Source organism: Carlito syrichta, unplaced genomic scaffold (assembly GCF_000164805.1).
Source record: "Carlito syrichta isolate Samal-C Ts95f unplaced genomic scaffold, Tarsius_syrichta-2.0.1 Scaffold309885, whole genome shotgun sequence".
NCBI classification, from domain to species: domain Eukaryota; kingdom Metazoa; phylum Chordata; class Mammalia; order Primates; family Tarsiidae; genus Carlito; species Carlito syrichta.
The window spans coordinates 198,852-219,361 of NW_007253981.1; the positions used below are offsets into that span (position 1 = coordinate 198,852).

Sequence of the window (20,510 nt, forward strand, 5' to 3'; positions counted from 1 at the left end):
GTAGAAATGAGGTCTCGCCAAGTTGCCCAGGTGGGTCTCGAACCCACGGGCTCAGGCAATTCACTCACCTCAGCCTCCCAAAGTGTGGGATTACAGTCTGAGCCACTGAGCCCGGCTTAATTCTGTGATTTTCAACGGGGGTAATTTTTTCCTCAGGAGACATCTGGCAATGTCTGAAGAAAATTTTTTTTTTTTTTTTGAGTCATAGTCTCACTCTGTCGCCCAGACTGGAGTGCTGTGGCATGCTCCCGGCCACCGCAGCCTTGACTTGCTGGGCTCTGGTGATCCTTCCACCTCAGCCTTCCAAGTAGCTGGAACTTCCGGCATGCACCACCACGCCTGGCTAATTTTTTTGATTTATTGTAGAGATGAGGTCTCGCCAAGTTGCCCAGGCGGGTCTCAAACCTGCGGGCTCAGGCAATACACTCACCTCGGCCTCCCAAACTGTGGGATTACAGGCTGAGCCACCGAGCCCAGCCTGGAGACATTTTTGGTTGTCATGCCAGGGGTTGGCCAGAAACTCTGCTGAACATTCTACAATGCACAGGTGCCCTTCACATAAAGAATTATTTGACCAAAAGGTCGATAGTCAGTGGCAAGATTGAGAAACCCTGGTCTAATCTAACCAGACTGGGTATTTGAGGACACAACATTTAGGGTGAGAATTTAAGGATAAGCAGCAGTTAGCCAGAAGAAGTGGTGGGGGTGAAGGGACTTGGCAGAGAAAACAGCAAGTCTGATGCCCTTGTGGTGGGCAAGAGCTTTGGGTTCTGTGGCTGAAAATGGAAATGAAGGGCTCAAGACAGGCTGGAGAGAATGTTACTTACTGGGGGCATCAGGGAGACACTGTGGCATGGCCTCAAATGATGGCAATAAAAACAGAGAAATAAGGCTGGGCGTGGTAGCTCACACCTGCAATCCCAGCACTTAGAGAGGGTGAGGCAAGAAGTTTGCATGAGCCCAGGAGTTTGGGACCAGCCTGGGCAACATGGCAAGACCTCGCCTCTACAATAAATCAAAAAATTACCAGACGTGGTGGCATGCACCTGTAGTTCCAGGTACTCAGGAGGTTGAAGCAGAAGGATCACCTGAGCCCAGCAGGCTGAGGCTGCAGTAGCCATGATTGTGCCACTGCACTACAGCCTCGGCAACAAAGTGAGAATCCGACTCAAACAAACAAACAAAGACAAATGCCATGTATATGAAGTCAAAGTCAACCAGACTGGTTTGGAGAGTAAGGTCAATTCTTGGGCTTGGGTACCTGAGTAGCTGGTGTTCCCCCTGCAGAGGACCACTCAGCAGAAAGACAAATGGAAGAAGTGGGAGTAGTTCAGTTTGTAGGTACCTGTGCACTTGGGCCTGGAACTCATGAGAACAGAGCTGGGAATTCAGATCATAGGAGCAGATGGAATTTGAGAACTGCAGCTATATAAAAGTCACTTTGTAAGCCACAGGAATAAGTGAATTTGCTTGGAGTGCTTCCTAACGTGCACTTCCCAAGTCACTCCCCTGTTTATAACCCTTCAATGAGTTCTCCCCACTACGTGTAGGGATAAAGTCAGATCAAGACCTGAAACAATCTGGTCTCTGCTCGCTTCTCCAGCCTCTTTTCCTCCCAGACCCCACTCCTACTCTGGCTTCGCATGAATTCCCTCCTTCCGCCCAAATGAAAGATGCTCCCAGCCTCAAAGCCTTTGGCATGCTAACCCTGTGAGGAACCTTTCTCCTAGTTCACTCTTGTGATTCTTTGCTTTTCTGGCTTGGCTGTCCTCTCCTTCAAAAGACTTAGGAGTTTAGCTCATGGTAGGAGCCCCGGTTCCAAGAGCACCACACAAGATCAAAACTGATTCGTCTCTCCCTCCCCCCCCACCACTCTCCTGGCACTGGTAGCTCACTCAAGGCCCTGTCTCAGAGCTCATAAAACTCAGTAGCATCAGCCACTAGTGGCTTCGCATAAGGTCTTCCTGTTCCCCAGGACTCTAACGCCTCAGGTCCCAGGCCTCTGCAGTCAGCCAGTGGGGCCCGTGCTTCGAGACCTGCTTCTCCTCGGAGGGGCCTCCACACGCGACTTCTTGGACCTCGCGCGACTTCTTGGACCTCAGCCACCTCAGTAGGGTCCGCACTTCCCTGCTCAGAAATGTCTCGTTTGCAATTTTCCGCGACCCCACCCTCATCTTTGGGGGAAAAGTCTCACAGTCTCACCGCGCCCCCAAGAGGCCACACCCACTGGGGGGCCTCACTCTCTATCTGCCGTTCTGCCTGGCCTCTGCGGGAAAGCCAGACCCCCGGCCATCTAATCAAAGGGGCCATACAGCCCTTGCTACCCCTCCCCGCCTCCACACGACCGCGTCTTCCCACATCTTCCCGCGATTCCGCCCCCTAATCCATGCTAGCGGCATTTTAAGAAGGACTGTGGTAGCCACATCAGCTTTTTGTCTCTCGAGCCTCCCTCAGGTTGGCCTTCAACCAGCCATCTCCAGAGCTCTTTTCCCACCTCCGAGCTGGCCTCCTCCCGCCGCCCGTGCTCCTCCCCGAGGCATCCCTTTGTTCCTGTTGGCCCCACCCCAGGCGAGCGCTGTTTCTTTGCCCGCTAGCGTGCCTCAAGCCAAGCCTCACCCGCCAACAGCCGATCCCCCACGCACTCCAGACCCGTGACCGGGAGGAGTATGAGCTCTGAGGTTGCCCGCGGCCAAACGTAGTCCTCGAGAGCGTCCATGTCGGTCTTCAGGGTGCTGCAGCAGCCACCGCCAAGAAGGGAGAACTCTCGCGAGAACGAGCTTTCCCGGCGCGCCGCTCTGCCGATCAGCTGCGCCCCTAGCTACAGGTAGCAGAGCCCAGGGCCGCCCGTGGCGGACGTCCAATGACGATCCTTCGTCCCACGCAGTCCAGCTCACGATTGGCGGAGCCCGCGAAGGGAGCCGCCCTCGCCCCGCCCCCCTCACGTCACGCCTGCAAAGCGCTCCTGGTGGCCTGCGGGCTCTGCCTGGTCTAGTCTCCCTCCCCGCCGACCCGGAGCTTGTCGGCCGGGCGGCTCGAAGCCTTGTGGTTTTATTTGACGGGGCAGTATGGGGTCTGTACACAATAAATAACATGAATATAGGAGCTGCGCCGTATCGCGGCTGCAGGCAGAGGCGGGGCAAGACATTGGCTTTAGTCTTCAGCAGCATAGGAGAGCCAAGCAACCAACCATACGGTGCGGGCGACCCGTGGCCGAGGGTTGGGGCTAACCCTCCCCTCAGAGCTCCACTCGCGCATCGCGGTAGGCCCGGTCCAGGGCCCACTCGGGCTGTGAGTCGGCGCCACCCTCTCGGGCCAGGCGGGCCATCTCCTGCTGGAATAGCGCTTGACGCGCCCTGCTGGGGTCCACATTGATCCAGTTATTGGCGATCCACTTGGTGCCACGCGTGACCAGGCAGCCCCCGTGCAGCGAGTAGTCGTCCACGTCGCCCACCCAACCTAGGAGAGGAGGGTGGCGTGAGCAAGGAGTGGTTGGAAGGGATTCTGGGATGGTCTGACCTGAGCTTGGCATTGTCCTCGGGACCAAGGGCATAGCAAAGGTGGGTCCAGCTGTACATGCTTTGAGTAGCAAAAACCTGGACCCAAGGTTTCCTTGGAGGCTCAGCATTTCACCCCACTAATGTAGGGTCAGCACTATTGGCCCTCTAAAACCACCTTTCTTGCTTCTGGGCCTGTCCACAGGCCTTCCCAGCCTGGGTTGGTAAGGGACACGTGTTGAGCTCCAGAGAGCAGAAAGTCTGGGGCACTGCAGAATGATAGTGGTCAAGGTAACCCTGGCGGCAGAACAGGTCCTGAGGCAGTCTGCTAAAGTCACTAAGGATGGTCTTTGTAGGTACCAGGGACAGAGAAACACGTGGAGGGCAGTCAGAAACTCCTCCATGGTGGCAGATGGGGGGCTAGGTAAGGGGAAGCTGCCCTCAGGGAATCCCCCTGGCTTGGCCATAGGTCCTCACCTTGCCCATCAGGCAGGTAGTTGTACCAGAAGACTGCTGTGCCCTGCCGAGGCTTGACACGCAGGTTTCCCTTGTCACAGTGCCGCCGAGTGTCTCGGAGGTCAACGTCATCCTGAATCAGACTCTGTAGGCATGAGGGTGGTGGGGTTTTCAGGTTTCCCCCACTGTATGGCTAGGAGCCAAGGACGGGCAGCCAACGGTGGCCAAAAGGAAACCAGCCAGATGTTCCCAGGGAACTACGTGGGCCCCCATTCCAGAGCTGGAGAGGTGTGTACTACACTTGCCCAACCCCTGCCAACCCACAAGAGTATAAACCCAGTCGGCCCTTACCATTTCATCGTAGGTTCTGTTGTCTGCTACAGGGAAGACAGTCTCACCCCCACTGGTGACGTTATTCAAATAAAACAGCACTGTCATATAGCTGTAAGGCAGAGGGGCCACTGAGCAGGTCCCCAGCAGTGGATAGTCCCAGGGGTTTACCTGCAGGCAAGATAAGCTGCCCAGGTTCCTATTCCCAGGAGCCAAAGGGGCAGGCTGGGATGAGTGACAATAGGACATGCCCAGACGTCCCTAACGCTCATTCCCCCAAACCCAGTCTCTTACTGTATGTGACAACATGTTTGTGTGGTTTTTTTTGTCAAGATCAGGTGCAGTTAGCTAAATTACATGGCCCTGCCCAAGGACCTGGCTGGAAAAGGTAAGCTAGTGGAAGCAGCAAGATCATGCAAAAAGTCTCATTGGGGACTGGAAGGGGCTGAGCCAGAACAACCCCATGAATAGGAGAAAACTGTCTTGGCCTGGGAGGGCGGCACAGCCTTAGCTTCTCTAAGTGGAGTCAAGATCGCCACCTGGGGGAGGGGGCAGAAATAGCTGGGGTCCAGCCTTGCCCCTTGCTTCAGAGCTCTGGGGACAAGTTTTGGTGTCTATGAGTACCTCAGTCTGTTTTGACCCAAGTGGACATAATGGTCAGTAGACAACTTGAGGAAAGAGTGGGACATCGTTGACCAGGATGACCTACTGCTCTCCTGGCCCTGTACCAAGGGGGCATGACCACAGGGCACGGCTGTGCTTATGTCATGGAAGTTCCTGCTCTGAGAAGTGAAGACAGCCCCCAGCTGGGAGATACTTGCCGGCAGGAGGTCTCGAAGGGTACAGACTCGTTGGCTACCAGCTTGGTATGGGAGCAGATGGTCTCTGGGTACACAGGCCCGCTGTCCACGTGGGCATGGTAGTGGCCCCCCTCACCATATCGCACAACCTGCAGCGGCTCACTGAGCTCCACGATCTCAGATGACAGACGAGTAAGGCGCAGCACCCTGGTGGGCAGCAGTCATTTGGTCTTCTGAAACCACCTTCAGGTAGTAGCCTGAAGAAGCTGGCCAAAGTGGACCCCGGGCTTGCCATAGCTCTGCCCCTGCCCACCTCCCCTGGAAGTCCCTCGAGCTGTCTCAGACTGGCCCTGTGAGAGCAGTAAGGGATTGCTCATGATGAGCCCCTCTGCCTAGATGCCACAGTGGGTGTTGGAAGAGGAGAGTTCCACTAAATTGGGGGAATGGAAAGGGTTTTGGCCCTGCTCCGTGGAAAGAAGTTGTTTATCTCAAGCCCCTGTCTGCTCAGGGCCAGGGGTCCTGTGGGCAGAGATAAGGAGTCATTTCTCCAATTAGAAAACAAATGCTTGATCTCTTTCTTATCTCAATTGTCCACTGTTTTCCCACAATGAGGGCTAATTTGCCTTCATTAATTGCGTCTTTCAGTGAGCCCCAATCCTGGTCTAACAAGTGAAACCTAATCTCAAAGTGGCTAGTCAATTCTGTGGAGGTCCTGCTCAGTCTTCTCTCCCTGCTTTGGGGAGGACAGCTACAGGTGCTCACCTCTGACGGATGGCACGCATGACGTGGTGGGCACCCTCACCCTGGTAGAGCCAGGTGTGGTGGCTGTTCCGTACCAGCTCACTGGACTCTGCCTTGTGGCTCCTCATGTACTTGTGGAAGTCTCGAAGGTCCACGTTGGAGAACTCCTGCAGACTCAGCACTCCTGCACAGGACACCCACAATCAATGCCTGCCAAACTGGTGTTGGGAAGCCACAGTGGCAGGCTGCACTTCCCTACCTACTCCAAAGGTAGCAGTGGCCTCAGGCACTGAGGGGCCATGTACACTTGTCCCCAACCTGGATTCAGGTCAGATGAGTCTGTTTCTGTCCCACTGGACCCTAAGGGAAGACCCACAGGAGTTTGTTTTCTTAGTTTAAGCCCTGACTTGGCCCCAAGAAGATGCCCAACCCCTAACAGAGTGGCCAGAGAAGGTTCTCCAAAGGAAGCTTGAGCTATATGGCTAGGACTGTAGGTTGAGGACCAGTTGCAGCCCTCCATGCTTGCTGTATGGAGCATAGTGACCACCCTCCAACCTGTAGAGGGTAAGAAAGGGAAGCCAGTGCTGGGTCTTATTCAGGACCTTCCATACTCTCGGGTACAAGCAGGGCTAGTCCCTGGGGGTTCGTTCTCTCAAGACCTCAGGTCTCATCCTAAGGGAACCCACCTGGCCAGTCCTGCCTGCTGTGTTACCAGCCCACCTTAGCAGAGAAAGCCAGGTCACTTCCCTAAGTGAGAACACATTCCTCATTCCTGCCCAAACCACAAAGCAGGGCCTCCATCCTCTTGGGGTTCTAGAAGAGTAGCTGATGTTTTTGATCCATGTTATTCTGGCTGATGCAGGGGAGACATCTTTCACCCTTTGGCCCAGATTCCTCTGAGAGTAGGATACATTCAAAGGCTGTGAGCTTGTCACCAGCTCTGTACTGGGGGCAGCATCGGTATAACAGTCATTTAGCCACAGGTCCCAGATTCTTCACTCTGGGTTTACCAGCCACAAGGCCATTCTTCCAAATCCTATTTGACTGCTGGATCTTCCTCATTTGGTCCAGAACTTGGGCATGAGAGTGGTACCACACCTCAGAAACCTCCTGAGGGTTATTACCAAAGGGGGGACCACTACATGGTAGTCCCCGTCCACGCCCACCCCCAACAATTAGCAAAGTTAGCAACACTACCACTTTGGTGCTTTGACATGACTCCAGGTGGGCAAGCGGGAGGCAAGGAAGATCAGGCTTAAACCAGGGAGGCGGCTCTCTGGTGTGGACCTTTTGTCTGGCTGGAAAGGTGGATGGAACAGGGTGAACAGCCAAGCTCAAGTTGGCCTCACTGTCCCCTGTTTCTTCTCTACCCACTCTGCCCTCTGCCAATTAGCAGCCATACTTCCTATACCCCAGACTCTAGACTCTGCCTGATGAAGACAAAAGGGTCTCCAAGAACTGCCCTGTAAACTGTCACCAAAGGGAATTGGGGTCTGCCTGCTTGCTTTCTAGGGGTAAGGAGCAAGGCTACATCCTCATCTCCCCATCTACAAAAGCTGGACAGAGAGGCTGCCTGGTTGTAGGAGAGGAGCCCAAGCTATTGAAATGATGCATCTGAGAGTGGGAAGGAGGCTCACAGGGGTAGAACCGTGGAGAGGTGTTAGCTTACCATCACCATCAGGGTCAGCCTTGATTGCAGCGTACATCTCCTGAATGTTCTCTGGAGTCATCCACCGACCGTTTCCCAGGCGAGTTTGGGCCAGGACCTAAAGCACAAGAGGGTCCCTCAGTGGGGTGACCCCAATGATGGAGAGTCACCAGAGCACAGATGGTTCAGTACTTGCTGTGGAGTTATGAGTTCAGGCATGGATGAGGACACAGGAGAGAGTCCAAGGTCCCTAGGCTAAAGTGAGGGTAGGCAGAGAGGTCCGGAGATATTGAGGAGCCGGGGGGGTCAGGAGCCTGAGGACCACTGGCATTCCCAGCCCTGCTGGGAATGTGGTCTTCATGGGGAGTGCTGTTTTTTGGAGATAGAGTGACGGACAGGCTTGTGTCCTACTCAGATACTCAGTTGTGGTGGAGGAGGCCAAGGCCTGGGTGTGAAGAGGGAACAGGCACCAGGGGGAGAACTGACTAAGGCATAGCCACTGGGACCCTCAGAAAGACCAGGCTCAGTGGGATGCTCTGGATGAGTAATGGACCCTCCCCCTATAAACCTGCCAGATTTCTCCCAGAAGCCCAGTCGTGAGGGCCATGCATAGAGAAGCAGACTGCTGGCCACCTCAGAGCTGTCACCCCATTCAATGTGAATTCCCAGCCATGACAACAGTTAATCCAGACCACAGATGGTACACCACTTGAAAACTATGGCAATAAATGCCATCACTCCCAGATTGATTATCTTTCCATCCTCTGTGGTTCCCAGGGCGGCAAAGGGCTCTCCCAAAAAGGAAGGGAACCCCGGGTTTGGGCATGCCTGGGGTTATATTTGACTCTTGGGACCAGGGCCAGTGACAAGTGGACAAGTGACCTGGCCACCAGAAGGGTGATTCTGGGCACTCCCACCCTGTGCCTGCTCAGGCCCCAGGATCCCAACCTCGCGGAGCTGCAGGCGCCCATCATGGTTCTGGTCCAGCAGCTGGAAGAGGTCCAGCTGGCTGACCTGCATAGTGCTCATTGCCTCTTCATACTCTTCAGTGGGCAGGATCTGGCTGCGCTGTAACCCCTTCATCTGTGCCAGGTGGATGATGAGCCGGCACTCCTCATCAGTCAGGAAGCCAGGGATTTCTGTCAGAAGAGGAGGTAGGTGAGGCCAAGGACTGAGCCAGGGCACTGATACACCCAGTACCTTCTTTACAGGGTTCCTGGGTAATCCATGTCCCCCAGTGGCCACCAGCCTGGAGGACGTCACATACCCCTTCACATCTGCTCTGGATTCTGGTCAAGGTTGAGTTGTCCTGCAATGGTTGGCCAACGTTTGAAATGTGGGACCTTTCTTGGTGATGGTGTTAGCACACATTTTCCAGGGGAGTCCTGAGAGGCAAGCCAGAGCTAAACTGGATATGGGCTGACAAATCCTTGGGAGAACTGAAGGCCAGAAAGTAAACCTGAAGGGCTGAGGGTTGACCTCCACTTATTGCTAGGTATACATTTTATTTGTTTGTTTTTGTTTTGTTTCGTTTGGGGTTTTTTTTGAGTCGAAGTCTCATTCTGTTGCCCAGGCTGGAGTGCAGTAGCTCATGGCCACCGTGGCCTTGACCTGCTGGGCTCAGGTCATCCTTCCGCCTCAGCCTTCCAAGTAGCCGGAACTACAGGCATGCAACACCATGCTCAGCTAAATTTTCTTGACTTATTGTAGAGACAAGTTCTCGCCAACTTGCCCAGGTTGGTCTTGAATCCCTGGGCTCAGGCAATCCTCTCACCTCACCTCCCAAACTGCTGGGATTACAGGTGTGAGCCACCATGCCCAGCTGTTTGTTTTTTAGAGACAGGGGTCTTGCTATTTTGCCCAGTGTGGTCTCAAACTCCTGGCCCCAAGCAATCCTCCAAAAGTGCTAGGGTTACAGGCATGAGCCAGTGTGCCTGGCCTGGGCACTTTTTTTTTTTTTTTGAGTAGGAGTTTCACTCTGTCACCCAGGTTGGATTATAGTGGCACTCATGGCCATCGCACCCTCAATCTGCTGGGCTCAGGTGATCCTTCTACCTCAGCTTTCCAAGTAGCTGGAACCACAGGTGCACGCCACCACTCCTGACTTTTTTGGTTTATTATAGAGACAAGGTCTGCCAAGTTGTTCAGGCTGGTCTCAGACCCCTGGACTCAGGCAATTCCCTCACCTCCACCTGCCAAAATGCTGGGATTACAGGCATAAGCCACCGTGCCTGGTGGATATACATTTTTAAAGTGGGGAACTTGTGGCTGGTTCTTGCTTTTCAAAAATTATTCAAATAAAAACAAATGAAGCACAAGACAACCAATACTTTAGGTCAGTCCAAGGGCCTTGTCCTCCATCCTCCTGCACAAACTGGTGCTGGTCATCTGACCAGGCTGAGTTGCCCAGTGCTGGAAGGTCAGTGGGGGTTACTCAGGTTTTTGGCAGGTGCTGATCTCTGAAAAGATGCCCCAGGGTGTCCTTTGCTCCTCCAATTCCTTCTGCCACAAATGTACAGAGTGTCTACTCCATGCCTCTATGCCATTGAGTACAGATCAGTCAAGCCTAGGGCACAGCCGACAGGTGGCCTGGTAAAACTGGAACCTGAGGCCCTGGGGAGCCCACATCCCAGTAGCCTAGGCACATCTAGAGCAGGAATCTGGGCCCTACTTCCTTCCCTTGTTCCTGGGAGAGAGGACTGACTGTCTTGGGGGACAAAAGGCCCACTGAGGAATTGATTAGAGGAAGGGCTATATTGCTGCCTGCAGAGTGGTCTGCCACTTCTCTCAGCCATATACCCACACAAAGCTCCAGTCATTGCCAGGGAAGAAAATGGCCTCTCAGAGCCAGGATTGGAATAGGGGTTTTTTGTAGGTTTTTTTTTTTTTTTGAGTTGGCATCTCATTCTGTCATCCAAGCTGGAATGAAGTGGCACATTCCTGGTCACCACAGCCTCGACCTGCTGGGCTCAGGTGATCCTTCTTAGCAGTCTACAGGCATGCACCACTAGATTTTTTCATTTTTATTGTAAAGATGAGGTCTCGTCATGTTGCCCAGGTTGGTCTTGAACCCGTGGATTCAGGGAATCCTCTTACCTTGGCCTCCCAAAGTGCTGGCATGATAGGCATGAGCCACCACACCCAGCCTGGGGCAGTTTTGTTTGTTTGTTTGTTGAATTGGGGGTCTCACTCTGTCGCCCAGGGTGGAGTGCAATGGCACGTTCATGGCCACTGCAGCCTCGACCTGCTGGGCTTAGGCGATTCTTCCACCTCAGCCTTCTAAGTAGCTGGAACTACAGATGTGTGCTACCACACCCACCTTATTTTTTGATTTCTTGTAGAGACAAGGTCTCACCAAGTTGCCCAGGCTGGTCTCGAGCCCCCCAGGCTCAGGTAATCCTCTTGCCTCAGCCTCCCAAAGTGCTGGAATTACAGGCTGAGCCACTGTGCCGGGCCCTGGTTTTTTTTTTTTTTTTTTTTGAGTTAAGAGTATCACTCTGTCGCCCAGACTGGAGTGCAATGGCACGCTCCTGGCCACCACAGCCTCGACCTGCTGGGCTCAGGCGATCCTTCCGCCTCAGCCTTCCATGAAATTGGAACTATAGGCATGCGCTACCACGCCCGGCTAATTGGGTCCTGGTTTTTAATAGTTGAACCACAGCAGAGAATACTAACATAGCAGACTCCGCCCAAGGCACAGTCCTAAGCACATCATACAGTGGAACTCCTTAGTCCTTACACTCATCCTAGAAGACCAGGCCCCAATAATTCACCCGTCCTATCTATGAAGAACCCCAAACACAGAGAGACTAGCAACTTGCCCAGGGCCACCCAGGCTGTTGTACTCCAGAATCCATGCTATGATCAGATTCAGCTTCTGGGAGCAGGTGACCCAGGCATAATAGCATTAGAGGACAGGCCAAAGCCCCTCACCCCCAGCCTGCATGATGCCCTGAGCCCAGCAAAACCAGAAAATGTGTGAGCCAGCCGCTAGGGAGCCAGACCTGCAGAACAACGGTTAAAACAAATTGCTAATCAACAGGGTCATCTCTTGATTGCTTAACAACATAAAATTTTATTTTATTTTTTAGTTATTTTTAAAGTGGAGTCTCTCACTCTGTTGCCCAGGCTGGAGTGCAGTGGCATGCTCGCAGCCACCACAGACTCGACCTGCTGGGTTCAGGTGATCGTTCCACCTCAGCTTTCCAAGTAGCTGGAACTACAGGCACACACCACTGTGCCTAGCTAATTTTTTTTTTTTTTTTTGAGTTGGAGTCTCACTCTGTCGCCCATACTGGAGGGCAGTGGCCGCTCCCGGCCACCGCAGCCTCGACCTGCTGGGCTCCGGCGATCCTTAGCCTCAGCCTTCCAAGTAGCTGGAATTACAGGCATGCGCTACCACGCCCGGCTGATTTTTTTTTTATTTATTTATTGTAGAGATGAGGTCTCGCTGCACAGGCGGGTCTTGAACCCGCAGGCTCAGGCAATTCACTCACCTCAGCCTCCCAAAGGCACGGGATTACAGGCTGAGCCACTGAGCCCGGCTCTTAGCTAATTTTTTGATTTATTGTAGAGATGAGGTCTCACCAAGTTGCCCAAGCTGGTCTCGAACCCATGGGCTCAGGCAGTCCTCTCACCTCGGCCTCCCAAAGTGCTGGGATTATAGGCGTGAGGCACCGTGCCTGGCCAACATAAAATTTTAAAAGAAAGAAAAGTCAGAAAAGCAAAAGAAAACACAGGCCCAGGTTTCTTCAGTTTATTAAGTGCCAGTAATCTGCAGGCCCAGTGGAGATGCTGCCAGGCTCTATGGCTCCCTGCTGTGTGCTAACCAAAAGCAAACAGCCCAGTCAGCATGTTGGGGCTTCACCTGGAAGCTGTGCAAACACTTGCAAGGCCTTCTCTGTTGGCTCCTGGGGTGCAGGTACTGCCCTAGAAAACCTTCAACCTCAGCTCATTAGGGCAAGGGCAGAGAAGGCAGGTGATAGAGCCAGGGCTGTGGCTGTTGGTGGTCCTGGTGATGCTGTGGGGTGACAGCGGGGTAGGGACTCCCTGGTGCCCCATGCGGTGCATGCCCATTCCCCAAGTCATGGCCCTGTGCGGCTGCCCAACTTGCTGGGCCACGACACAGCGGCTGAGGCCATCTAGCAGTCAGTCAGCTGGTTGCCCCTATTTGCCTGGGAGTGCCATCCTGATGCCCGCCTCTTCCTCTGTTCCCTCTTTCCCCCTATGTGCTTGGACAGATAGGACAGGGACTTCCAGGTACAGGGTGGGGCGGGGGGCACTCCTTAGCCAGGGCCTGCTTTGGTGGCTCAAGTCTTTTAATCCTTGCTGGGTGTTGGCAGGGGCAAGGAGGAAAATGAATTGCTTTGTTAGAGTGTTAGGCAGACAGAAGCAGGAGACCACCAACAGTGAGTATGTGGGGTCGGACCCATGGTCTGGACCCACAAACCATCAAGGGCTCTTGAATGCCAAGCAAGGGTAAGTGGACAAGCAGCTTCAGGCTTGGAGGGTGGGGTAGGAACATGAAGTGTGGAAGCTCTGTCTGTCCAAAGGGATTTTGGCAAGAGAAGGAGCCGAGGTCTCTCTGGTGGCCTTTTCTCCCAGAGAGGCCAGAAATGACAAAACCAATTCCTCTTCCCCAGCTTAATCTATCCCATGAACAATAGTTCTCTCCCAGAGCTCCTTACCAACCCTGGCCCTGACTGCAGTGCCTTGAAGACTCTTCAGGGCAAGAAGGAGGGCCCTACCGGGCTCGGTGGCTCAGCCTGTAATCCTGCGCCTCTGGGAGGCTGAAGTGAGTGGATTGCCTGAGCCCGCGGGTTCAAGACCTGCCTGGGCAGCGAGACCTCATCTCTACAATAAATCAAAAAATCAGTTGGGCGTGGTAGCGCATGCCTGTAATTCCGGCTACTTGGAAGACTGAGGCGGAAGGATTGCCAGAGCCCAGCAGGTCGAGGCTGCACTGCACTCCAGTCTGGGCGACAGAGTGAGACTACAACTCAAAAAAAAAAAAAAAAAAAAGAAGGAGGGCCCTGCTTTCTCCCTTTAAGGAGAGTGAAGGCCCAGAGTGTAGGACCCCTCCCACACACCTCTTCCAGACAGGAGATGACCACAAGGCTGGAGGGGAAATGCACTGGAAAGAAGCTTGGAAGGAGGTGGAGGAGAGAAGACAGAAGCTCTAGGAGGGGAAGGCAGGGCTGAGGACTGAAATGTGGGGCAACTGAGAAATCCAAGCCGCAGAGCTGTTGCTAGGTGACCTAAGTGCTGTTGCCTAGCAACGACAGAGCGTCATGGGCCACGAGATAGGCTAGGAGTAAGGAGAAGCTCCAGCTGCTCTGGGTGCCCAGACTGTACCTGTGCCACCCTCAACCCTCTCCCCCAAAAGGTCATCTACTCTTGCTGCAGCCTATGCAAAGCTGTGCAGGCCAGCTGCGAGCCCATCATGGCCTGCTATGGCTACCCCTGGCCAGCCAACCTGTACTGTGAATGCTTCCCCTCGGGCCATGGTCTCTGTATCACTGCAATGGCCAACGACTCCGGCCTGGACCGCCCATGTGAGTCTCTGCACAGCTTCCTGGCTAGTCTTGACCTTGGTGTCCCACCCCTTCCAAACCATTCCTCACAGGGATCAGGTAAACTGTACTCTCAGGGCCACCTACAGCAGGAATCTGTCTCCAAAAAAAGGCAAAAAAGAGTGGAAAGTGGGAGGTACCCATTTTGATCACCCCCCTGCCCTTACCTCCCCATCCCTCATTCCTTATCCCCCATACCCCTTGTGGGCACCTCACCCCACCTCTCCTCCCAGTGCCACATGCTAGCTGCAGACACTGAGTTGCAGGATACAGGCTCATCCAAGGAGGTCCTGGACATGCTCTGTACCAGTGACTCAGGTGAGTCCCAAGCATGTAACACTCTTTACACACTCCTGCAAGTACCTCCATTCCAGCCCCTGGCTCGGTGCAGAGGCAATGTAAGAGGGAAATTAAGAGGGGATACCCAAATGCTATACCTGGTAAGAGCTAAAACAATTCCTTTCCAAGCCTGGAGCATTGCCAAAACAAACAAGCTGGGTGCGGTGGCTCAAGCCTGTAATCCCAGCACTTTGAGAGACCGAGGCGAGAGGATTGCCTGAGCCCAGGGGTTCAAGACTAGCCTGGGCAACTTGGCGAGATTGTGTCTCTACAATAAATCAAAAGTTAGCTGGGCTTAGTGGCTTGTGCCTGTAGTTCCAGCTACTTGGAAGGCTGAGGTGGAAAGATTGCCTGAGCCCAGCAGGTCGAATCTGCGGTGGCCGTGAGCATTCCATTGCCCTCCAGCCTGGTTAACAGAATGTGACTCTAACTCAAAATCAATCAATCAAACAAACAAAAAAAGTCAAAAATTCTGCTGAGGAGGGTAGCATCCCTAGGAGTCTGATTCCAAGGGCAGGGTTAGTTCACCAGGTGGAGGGCATGGGTGGGGGAACTCCCAGAGAGAGAACCATCTCCTCACCAGTCCCTCTGTTCCCATTCAGTAGTGAAGGTCAGGCCCACACTGCACTATAGTACCTCATCTGGCACCTGGGACTGCAACCTGGACTCAAGACCAGAGGTGCTGAAGATGGGAACACTGATCCCTACAGAGTTGGTACCCACCCTGCAATGCTGGCTGCAGCTGGATGCCACGTGTATGTATAACCTCCTGCAAGGAAGGCATGCAGGGACCTATGTGTTGAGCAGGAAGAGTCAGAGCCACCAGCTGTTGATAACCACGGCCTATGCTTTAAGCCAGGGCCACCGAAATCTGCAGCTGGCTGTGCACAGGTGGCACCATCACCAGTGCCAAGAATAGGGGCTAACCCCACCAGGGACTTTATAGCCATGGCCTTTGCAGTGGCTAAGCAAATTGTGTGTGCTCCTCTGGACATACATAAAACCCTCTTCCTGCTGCCCCCCGCCCCAAAAAGATTTGCAGACCAGAGTTCAGAGAGGCACAAGACTCAAGCAGGGTGGAAGCCAACCTTTTGTGGACACAGCTAGTGACAACTACCTGAGCAGGCAGCATTCCAATTACCAAGCAGGCAGGTAGGCTCCCTGGCAGCTGTATGTGCCGGACAGGCAAAACCACCTTTCAGTCCTTCCCAGGGCTGGACTGCCAACTGGGCAATACCCTGCTACTACCCACATGCCCCAGACTCCAAGTCAAGTCTCTGGACAGACCCACAGCTATGTCCCTTGGAGAGGATGCTGCTCATCAAGCCCCAGACACACTGAGTTGTACCTGTCTGACCTTTACTGAGTCCATAGCTTTGCCAAGCAGCAGGTCCATGAAACAGGGAGCGGGGTGGGGGATTGGCAAGCAGGGAGGGTATGAAGAAAATTTCATTAAGTTGCTTAAAAACTTGAACTAATATGCACACTAAAATTATTTTTCTACTTTTGGGCCTCCAGTGTTTGTCATGAGCACAGTGATCTAATGTCACTGCCTAATTGTCTTTTTTTTTTTTTGAGTTGGAGTCTCGCTCTGTTGCCCAGGCTGGAGTGCAGTGGCACACTCATGGCCACCCCAGCGTCGACCCACTGGGCTCCAGCGATTCTCCTGCCTCAGTCTTCCAAGTAGCCGGAACTACAGGCGCACACTACTATACCCAGTTAGTTTTTGATTTATTGTAGAGACGAAGTCTCGCCAAGTTGCCCGGGCTGGTCTCAAACCCGCAGGCTCAGGCAATTCACTTGCCTCGGCCTCCCAAAGCGCTGGGATTACAGGCTGAGCCACTGAGCCCGGCCTAATTGTCTTCTTAAGCTGAAAAGGAATACACTTGAAGATCCTAGGATAAAGCAGTAATGACTCTAAAATAAATTGTTTTTGTGTACTGGTGGCAATTACTCATTTACCTTAAATGGTTAAGAAAAATGGATTCAAACTCTTGCTGGCCCACTAGAAGTATACCCTGCTGCCCTTGAAGAGGGTACCAAGTCAGGAGGGTGGTGATGGGGGCACTTTGAGCAAACAGGCTGGCGCTGGACTAAGCTGAGAGTGCCCAGTAAACCCTTCCACCCAGCCAGAAATCACCAGCAGTAGTTACACCTTTGGCTCCTGGACACATAGCCAGAACAATAAGGCCTCTTACCCGTGAAGCTCACCTTTGGGGGTAGAGGCACAAATACAGAAAATTGTTTCTAGCAGTGCTAAGCATTGAGAAGCAAACCCAGCAGGCTATTGCAATGGGGTGCTTGGGAACCTCTTAACATGGGTTTGAGGACAAGAGAGGTCTCTGAGGACAGGACGTCTGAGCAGAGGCCTGCTGGAGCTGAAGCCACCATCTGTAGGAAGAGCCAGGTCTGAGCCTTCTAGTGAGAGAACAGTACACATGGAGGCCCAGAGGTAGCAGTGAGCTTGGTGTCTGGGAATCAACAAGGAGTAAGTGGGGATGAGGCCTAAGAGGTGAGAGGGCTTTGAGGTACCAAATGGGAGTTGAAGTGAAATGGAAAATGCTGGAGATTTTAAAGATAAAATGAGGCTGGGCTCGGTAGCTCCGCCTGTAATCCCAGCACTTTGGGAGGCCGAGGCGAGTGGATTGCCTGAGCCTGTGGGTTTAAAATCAGCCTGAGTAACTTGGCGAGACCTCATCTCTACAATAAAATTTTAAAATAGCTAGGCGTGGTAGCGCACATCTGTAGTTCCGGCTACTTAGAAGGCTGAGGCAGAAGGATCGCCGGAGCCCAGCAGGTGGATGCTGGGTTAGCCATGAGTGTGCCACTGTACTCCAGCCTGGGCAACGGAGTGAAACTCCAACTTAAAAAAAAAAGATAAAATGAGTGTGGGGTGGGGGAGGGTAGAAGGAGAAGTGAGCCACATGTAAGAAAGCAATGTCCTCAGAGAGGCGGCAGTGACTTAGAAATGGAGCACTTCTCTTCTGAACTGAATAAGATGAAGTCATCAGCTGATTCCCAATGTTCCAAATTCTTGAGAAATGCCTATCAGTCATGCAGGTATTAGCCAGGAACTCAGAGTGGGACCTTTTGTGGCCCAGATCCTGCTTGCCAAGTGTCTTTAGGAACAGGGGTGGGAAATAGAAAATGTTCCCCAAAGAGAGACGGCAGGTTGTATGGGGTCTTTCCTATGAAGCATGAGGGTGCCCTTCCACAGAGATGGAGGTACCTGGAGGTGGAACCCCAATTCCCTTGCTCCACATCTTGAGCACCCACCCCTTGAACCCAGGCATCTTGGGTCCCTCAGGCTGTCAGGCCATAGTTTTGGAGCCAAGAGCAGCTTAGCAGAGTGGGCAGGGTCAATAGCAGGCCCAGTGCTCTTGGTGCCTTGCTGCCCCCTAGGATGACAGTGGACAGCAGGCCAATGCACAGATGGACAAGCCGGCATAGAAGACAGATACTGTTCCTTCTAGGGATGAGGCATCCTTTTTTGGATTCAACCAACACCACAGCACTCAAGAACAGCCCTTCCATGAATACCCGCTTCCCTGTGGTTTCCCAGTCATGACTGGACTCCTTGGAACCACTGATCTCTTCTACATTTGCCCCACCTCATTTCAGCAAGTAGCAAGCCCTAAGGCTTTCAGGGTAAAACCTGGGATGTTTTCCAACTAACTGAAGGGTAATGTCAATGTTTTGGTGGAAATGAGGACAAACAGGAAGCTTTTGCTGCAGCCACTCAAATAGTGTAATTCTGTCCTTTGTAATTTGTCTGTAGAAACAGGGACCCATCTAATGACTTAACCCGAACCAGTTTACCTTTTGTCAAAACTCTTCTGCTTCTCGTAAATTACTCTTGGTGACTTCGGGTCTGGGTTTCTTATTCTCTGCTTTATAGGACCAGGAGCATGTTAGGGGCCTTTGGCTTCATGGCTCACCTAACCTAACATGCCTTTGAATTAGCTATATACAGATCCCAGAAAGGCTGATGAGAGAAAACACAAACTCCTCAGATGTGTCTGTTCACAGTAGTGTAGCAGTAATAATAAGGTGAGTGCTAGTCTCTTTATCTTAATACCCCTTCTCTAATAGCCACCTGGCTTGATCCCTTACTTCCTACAGGTCTTTGCTCAAATATTTTTCTCAGCCAGGTGCAGTGGCTCACGTCTGCAATCCCAACACTGGGGAAACAAACAAACAAAACTTTTTTTTCTCAAAAAAAGTTTCAACCTCAGCTGAAATTCTGCCTTACTTGTCTGCAATTATGTATCACCATCTGACATATCACATATATTTACTTGTTTGTTTATTGTCTGTTTTCTCTTCCTTTGAATGACATCTTCAGGGTTTTGTTTTTTCTATTTTGTTTAATGTTGTGTGTTCCTGGCACATAAAACAGTGACTGGTACAGACTTCAGCGTTATTCAATAGTAATAATAATAATAACAGCAACCACCTTTTAGGGCCCCTCCCACAACACAACTGACAGCATAACCTATTTCCCCACAAACAGTATGCATATGACATCATTCTCAGAGGTCTAGGCGTAAGCCATTACCCAGGGGTAATAGCATGCACTCAGATGCTCTACTTTGGCCCCAGTTTCTTAAAACTTCCTACTCACTTCATTCTCCAGCAGGCAGGAATGTCCCCAGGTCTATGAATACGCATGTCACTGAAGCTGGGTACCCAGGGCTGGGCTGCACAAATTTACCCAGGGCAAGGTCCATGGGTCTAGGGACCCCCACCTTGTTTACACTGGTGGTCTTTGAAAAACTTTTTAGTCCTCACAGCTAGCACTGTGGCTTTAGTGCACAGGCTCTAGAGGCAAGCTACCGGGGTTCTAATCCTGGCTTCACCACTGCACTAGCTGTGCAAGCGTGGCCAAGCCACGGCAGCTCTCTGTGCCTCATTTTCTCATCTACATCCACCACACAGATGGGTTGTAAGAATTAAATAAAATAATCACATAAAGCCTAGCAGAAAATTAGGGCTCAGAAAACATGAGTTGCAATGTGGCTCCAAGTGGAATCACCCTAGAAGGCCTTGCTTGCCCAGGATGGCTGAAAAAGACTCCATCCTAAGAAGAATCTCAGAGCACTGGCAGCAAAAGCTAAGCCTTTGACTGGTGCCTTGGTGGCACAGGCATAGGGGCACCAGCTTATTCACATTTGGATAGCCTGCTTCTCATCAGACCACAAGGCACACTTTGGGAGTGGGATTTCTCCCAGAGGCCCTGAGGTCAGCTGAAACCTGGTTATCAGTCTCCTACTCTCTCCCCATTCTAGAAGGTGACAGAACTAGTGGTGGCACGGAATATCCAAACACAGTTTCAATGAAATGTTTAGACACTAGTCCCAGAGTCACACTGCCCTGAGACAGAAGAATTGGTTTCAGGGAGTAGAGGTAAGAGAGGGAAGTGTGGAAAGGTCACCCTGTTACCCTATTATGGAGAAGGGGACGATTCCTCACTTTGATAATCCTCTAGCAGGGTTACTTTGAAGCAGCCATTTTCAAAATAGAAGTCACGTGGTCAAAATGAGCCTCAAGGTGGCCACCGAACAGCTGCCCCTGGCCCTTCCCAGGAGTGTCTGGCGTACTTACCGAAGAGCAGCGGCTTGAGGCTGAGGGTTCGGATGAAGTGATCCCTGTCGGTGACCAGCTGGACCTTACGCTCGTGCCCCACCTAAGGGAAAGGCGCACAGCAGGCAGCTGGGGGGCCAGACGGCGCTGCCCAAGAAGGGCAAAGTCGCCTCGGTCCAGAGCGCGACAGCGGGCTTGTGAGCGGGTGCGTGCGAGACCGGCACACGGCAGCGACGGGGGCAACATGGGGAACCCGGGCCAGGCGCCAGTCTTCTCGGGCTCAGCCGAGCAGGGCCTGGAACGCGGCGCAGCGGGGGTCCTCACCTTGATGCCCTCGAGTCGGGGGAGGGGACCTAAGGTTGTCGCGGGCCCGGGGCTCTGGGCGCGGCGCTGGGGCCCGGGGTCGGTGCTCTCGTCGCCGTTGCTGTAGTGCACGAAGAGCAGCAGCGCCAGCACGTTGCCCAGGTACAGGTGCACGAACACCATCAGCACCAGGAAGTAGGCGCGCGAGCAGATGCCGCGGGGCTTGCACAGCGGCCGCACCGGG

At 52.9% G+C, this 20,510-nt stretch overlaps 2 protein-coding genes across 2 annotated transcripts in view; both read right to left on the minus strand.

Moving 5' to 3' along the window:
- Positions 1-3,086, minus strand: part of WDR6 (WD repeat domain 6) — a 9,835-nt gene extending 6,749 nt beyond the window's left edge. Inside the window, exon 1 of the mRNA XM_008068154.1 lies at positions 2,617-3,086. Within this exon, the coding sequence (XP_008066345.1) occupies positions 2,617-2,716 (100 nt within the window). The 5' untranslated portion in view covers positions 2,717-3,086. The remainder of the gene's footprint in view (positions 1-2,616) is intronic.
- On the minus strand, positions 3,023-20,503 carry P4HTM (prolyl 4-hydroxylase, transmembrane). Its single transcript, XM_021717612.1, has 9 exons — positions 20,288-20,503; positions 19,985-20,066; positions 8,418-8,608; positions 7,491-7,587; positions 5,843-6,005; positions 5,102-5,287; positions 4,302-4,392; positions 3,972-4,095; positions 3,023-3,456 (listed from the first exon to the last, which is right to left on the minus strand). The coding sequence occupies exons 1-9, from the start codon at positions 20,447-20,449 to the stop codon at positions 3,236-3,238; spliced, it is 1,317 nt and encodes a 438-aa protein (XP_021573287.1). The 5' UTR covers positions 20,450-20,503; the 3' UTR covers positions 3,023-3,235.
- Positions 20,504-20,510: the final 7 nt, after the last annotated feature.

Bases quoted from the DNA above. Each gene is read 5' to 3' on its own strand.
- P4HTM (XM_021717612.1), bottom strand. From the start codon at position 20,449: ATGGTGTTCGTGCACCTGTACCTGGGCAACGTGCTGGCGCTGCTGCTC. The intron at 8,609-19,984 runs GTAAGTACGCCA...CTCTTCTGACAG, and splicing joins CCTCAAGCCGCTGCTCTTCG to AAATCCCTGGCTTCCTGACT. The intron at 5,288-5,842 runs GTGAGCACCTGT...GCTGCCCACCAG, and splicing joins ATGCGTGCCATCCGTCAGAG to GGTGCTGCGCCTTACTCGTC.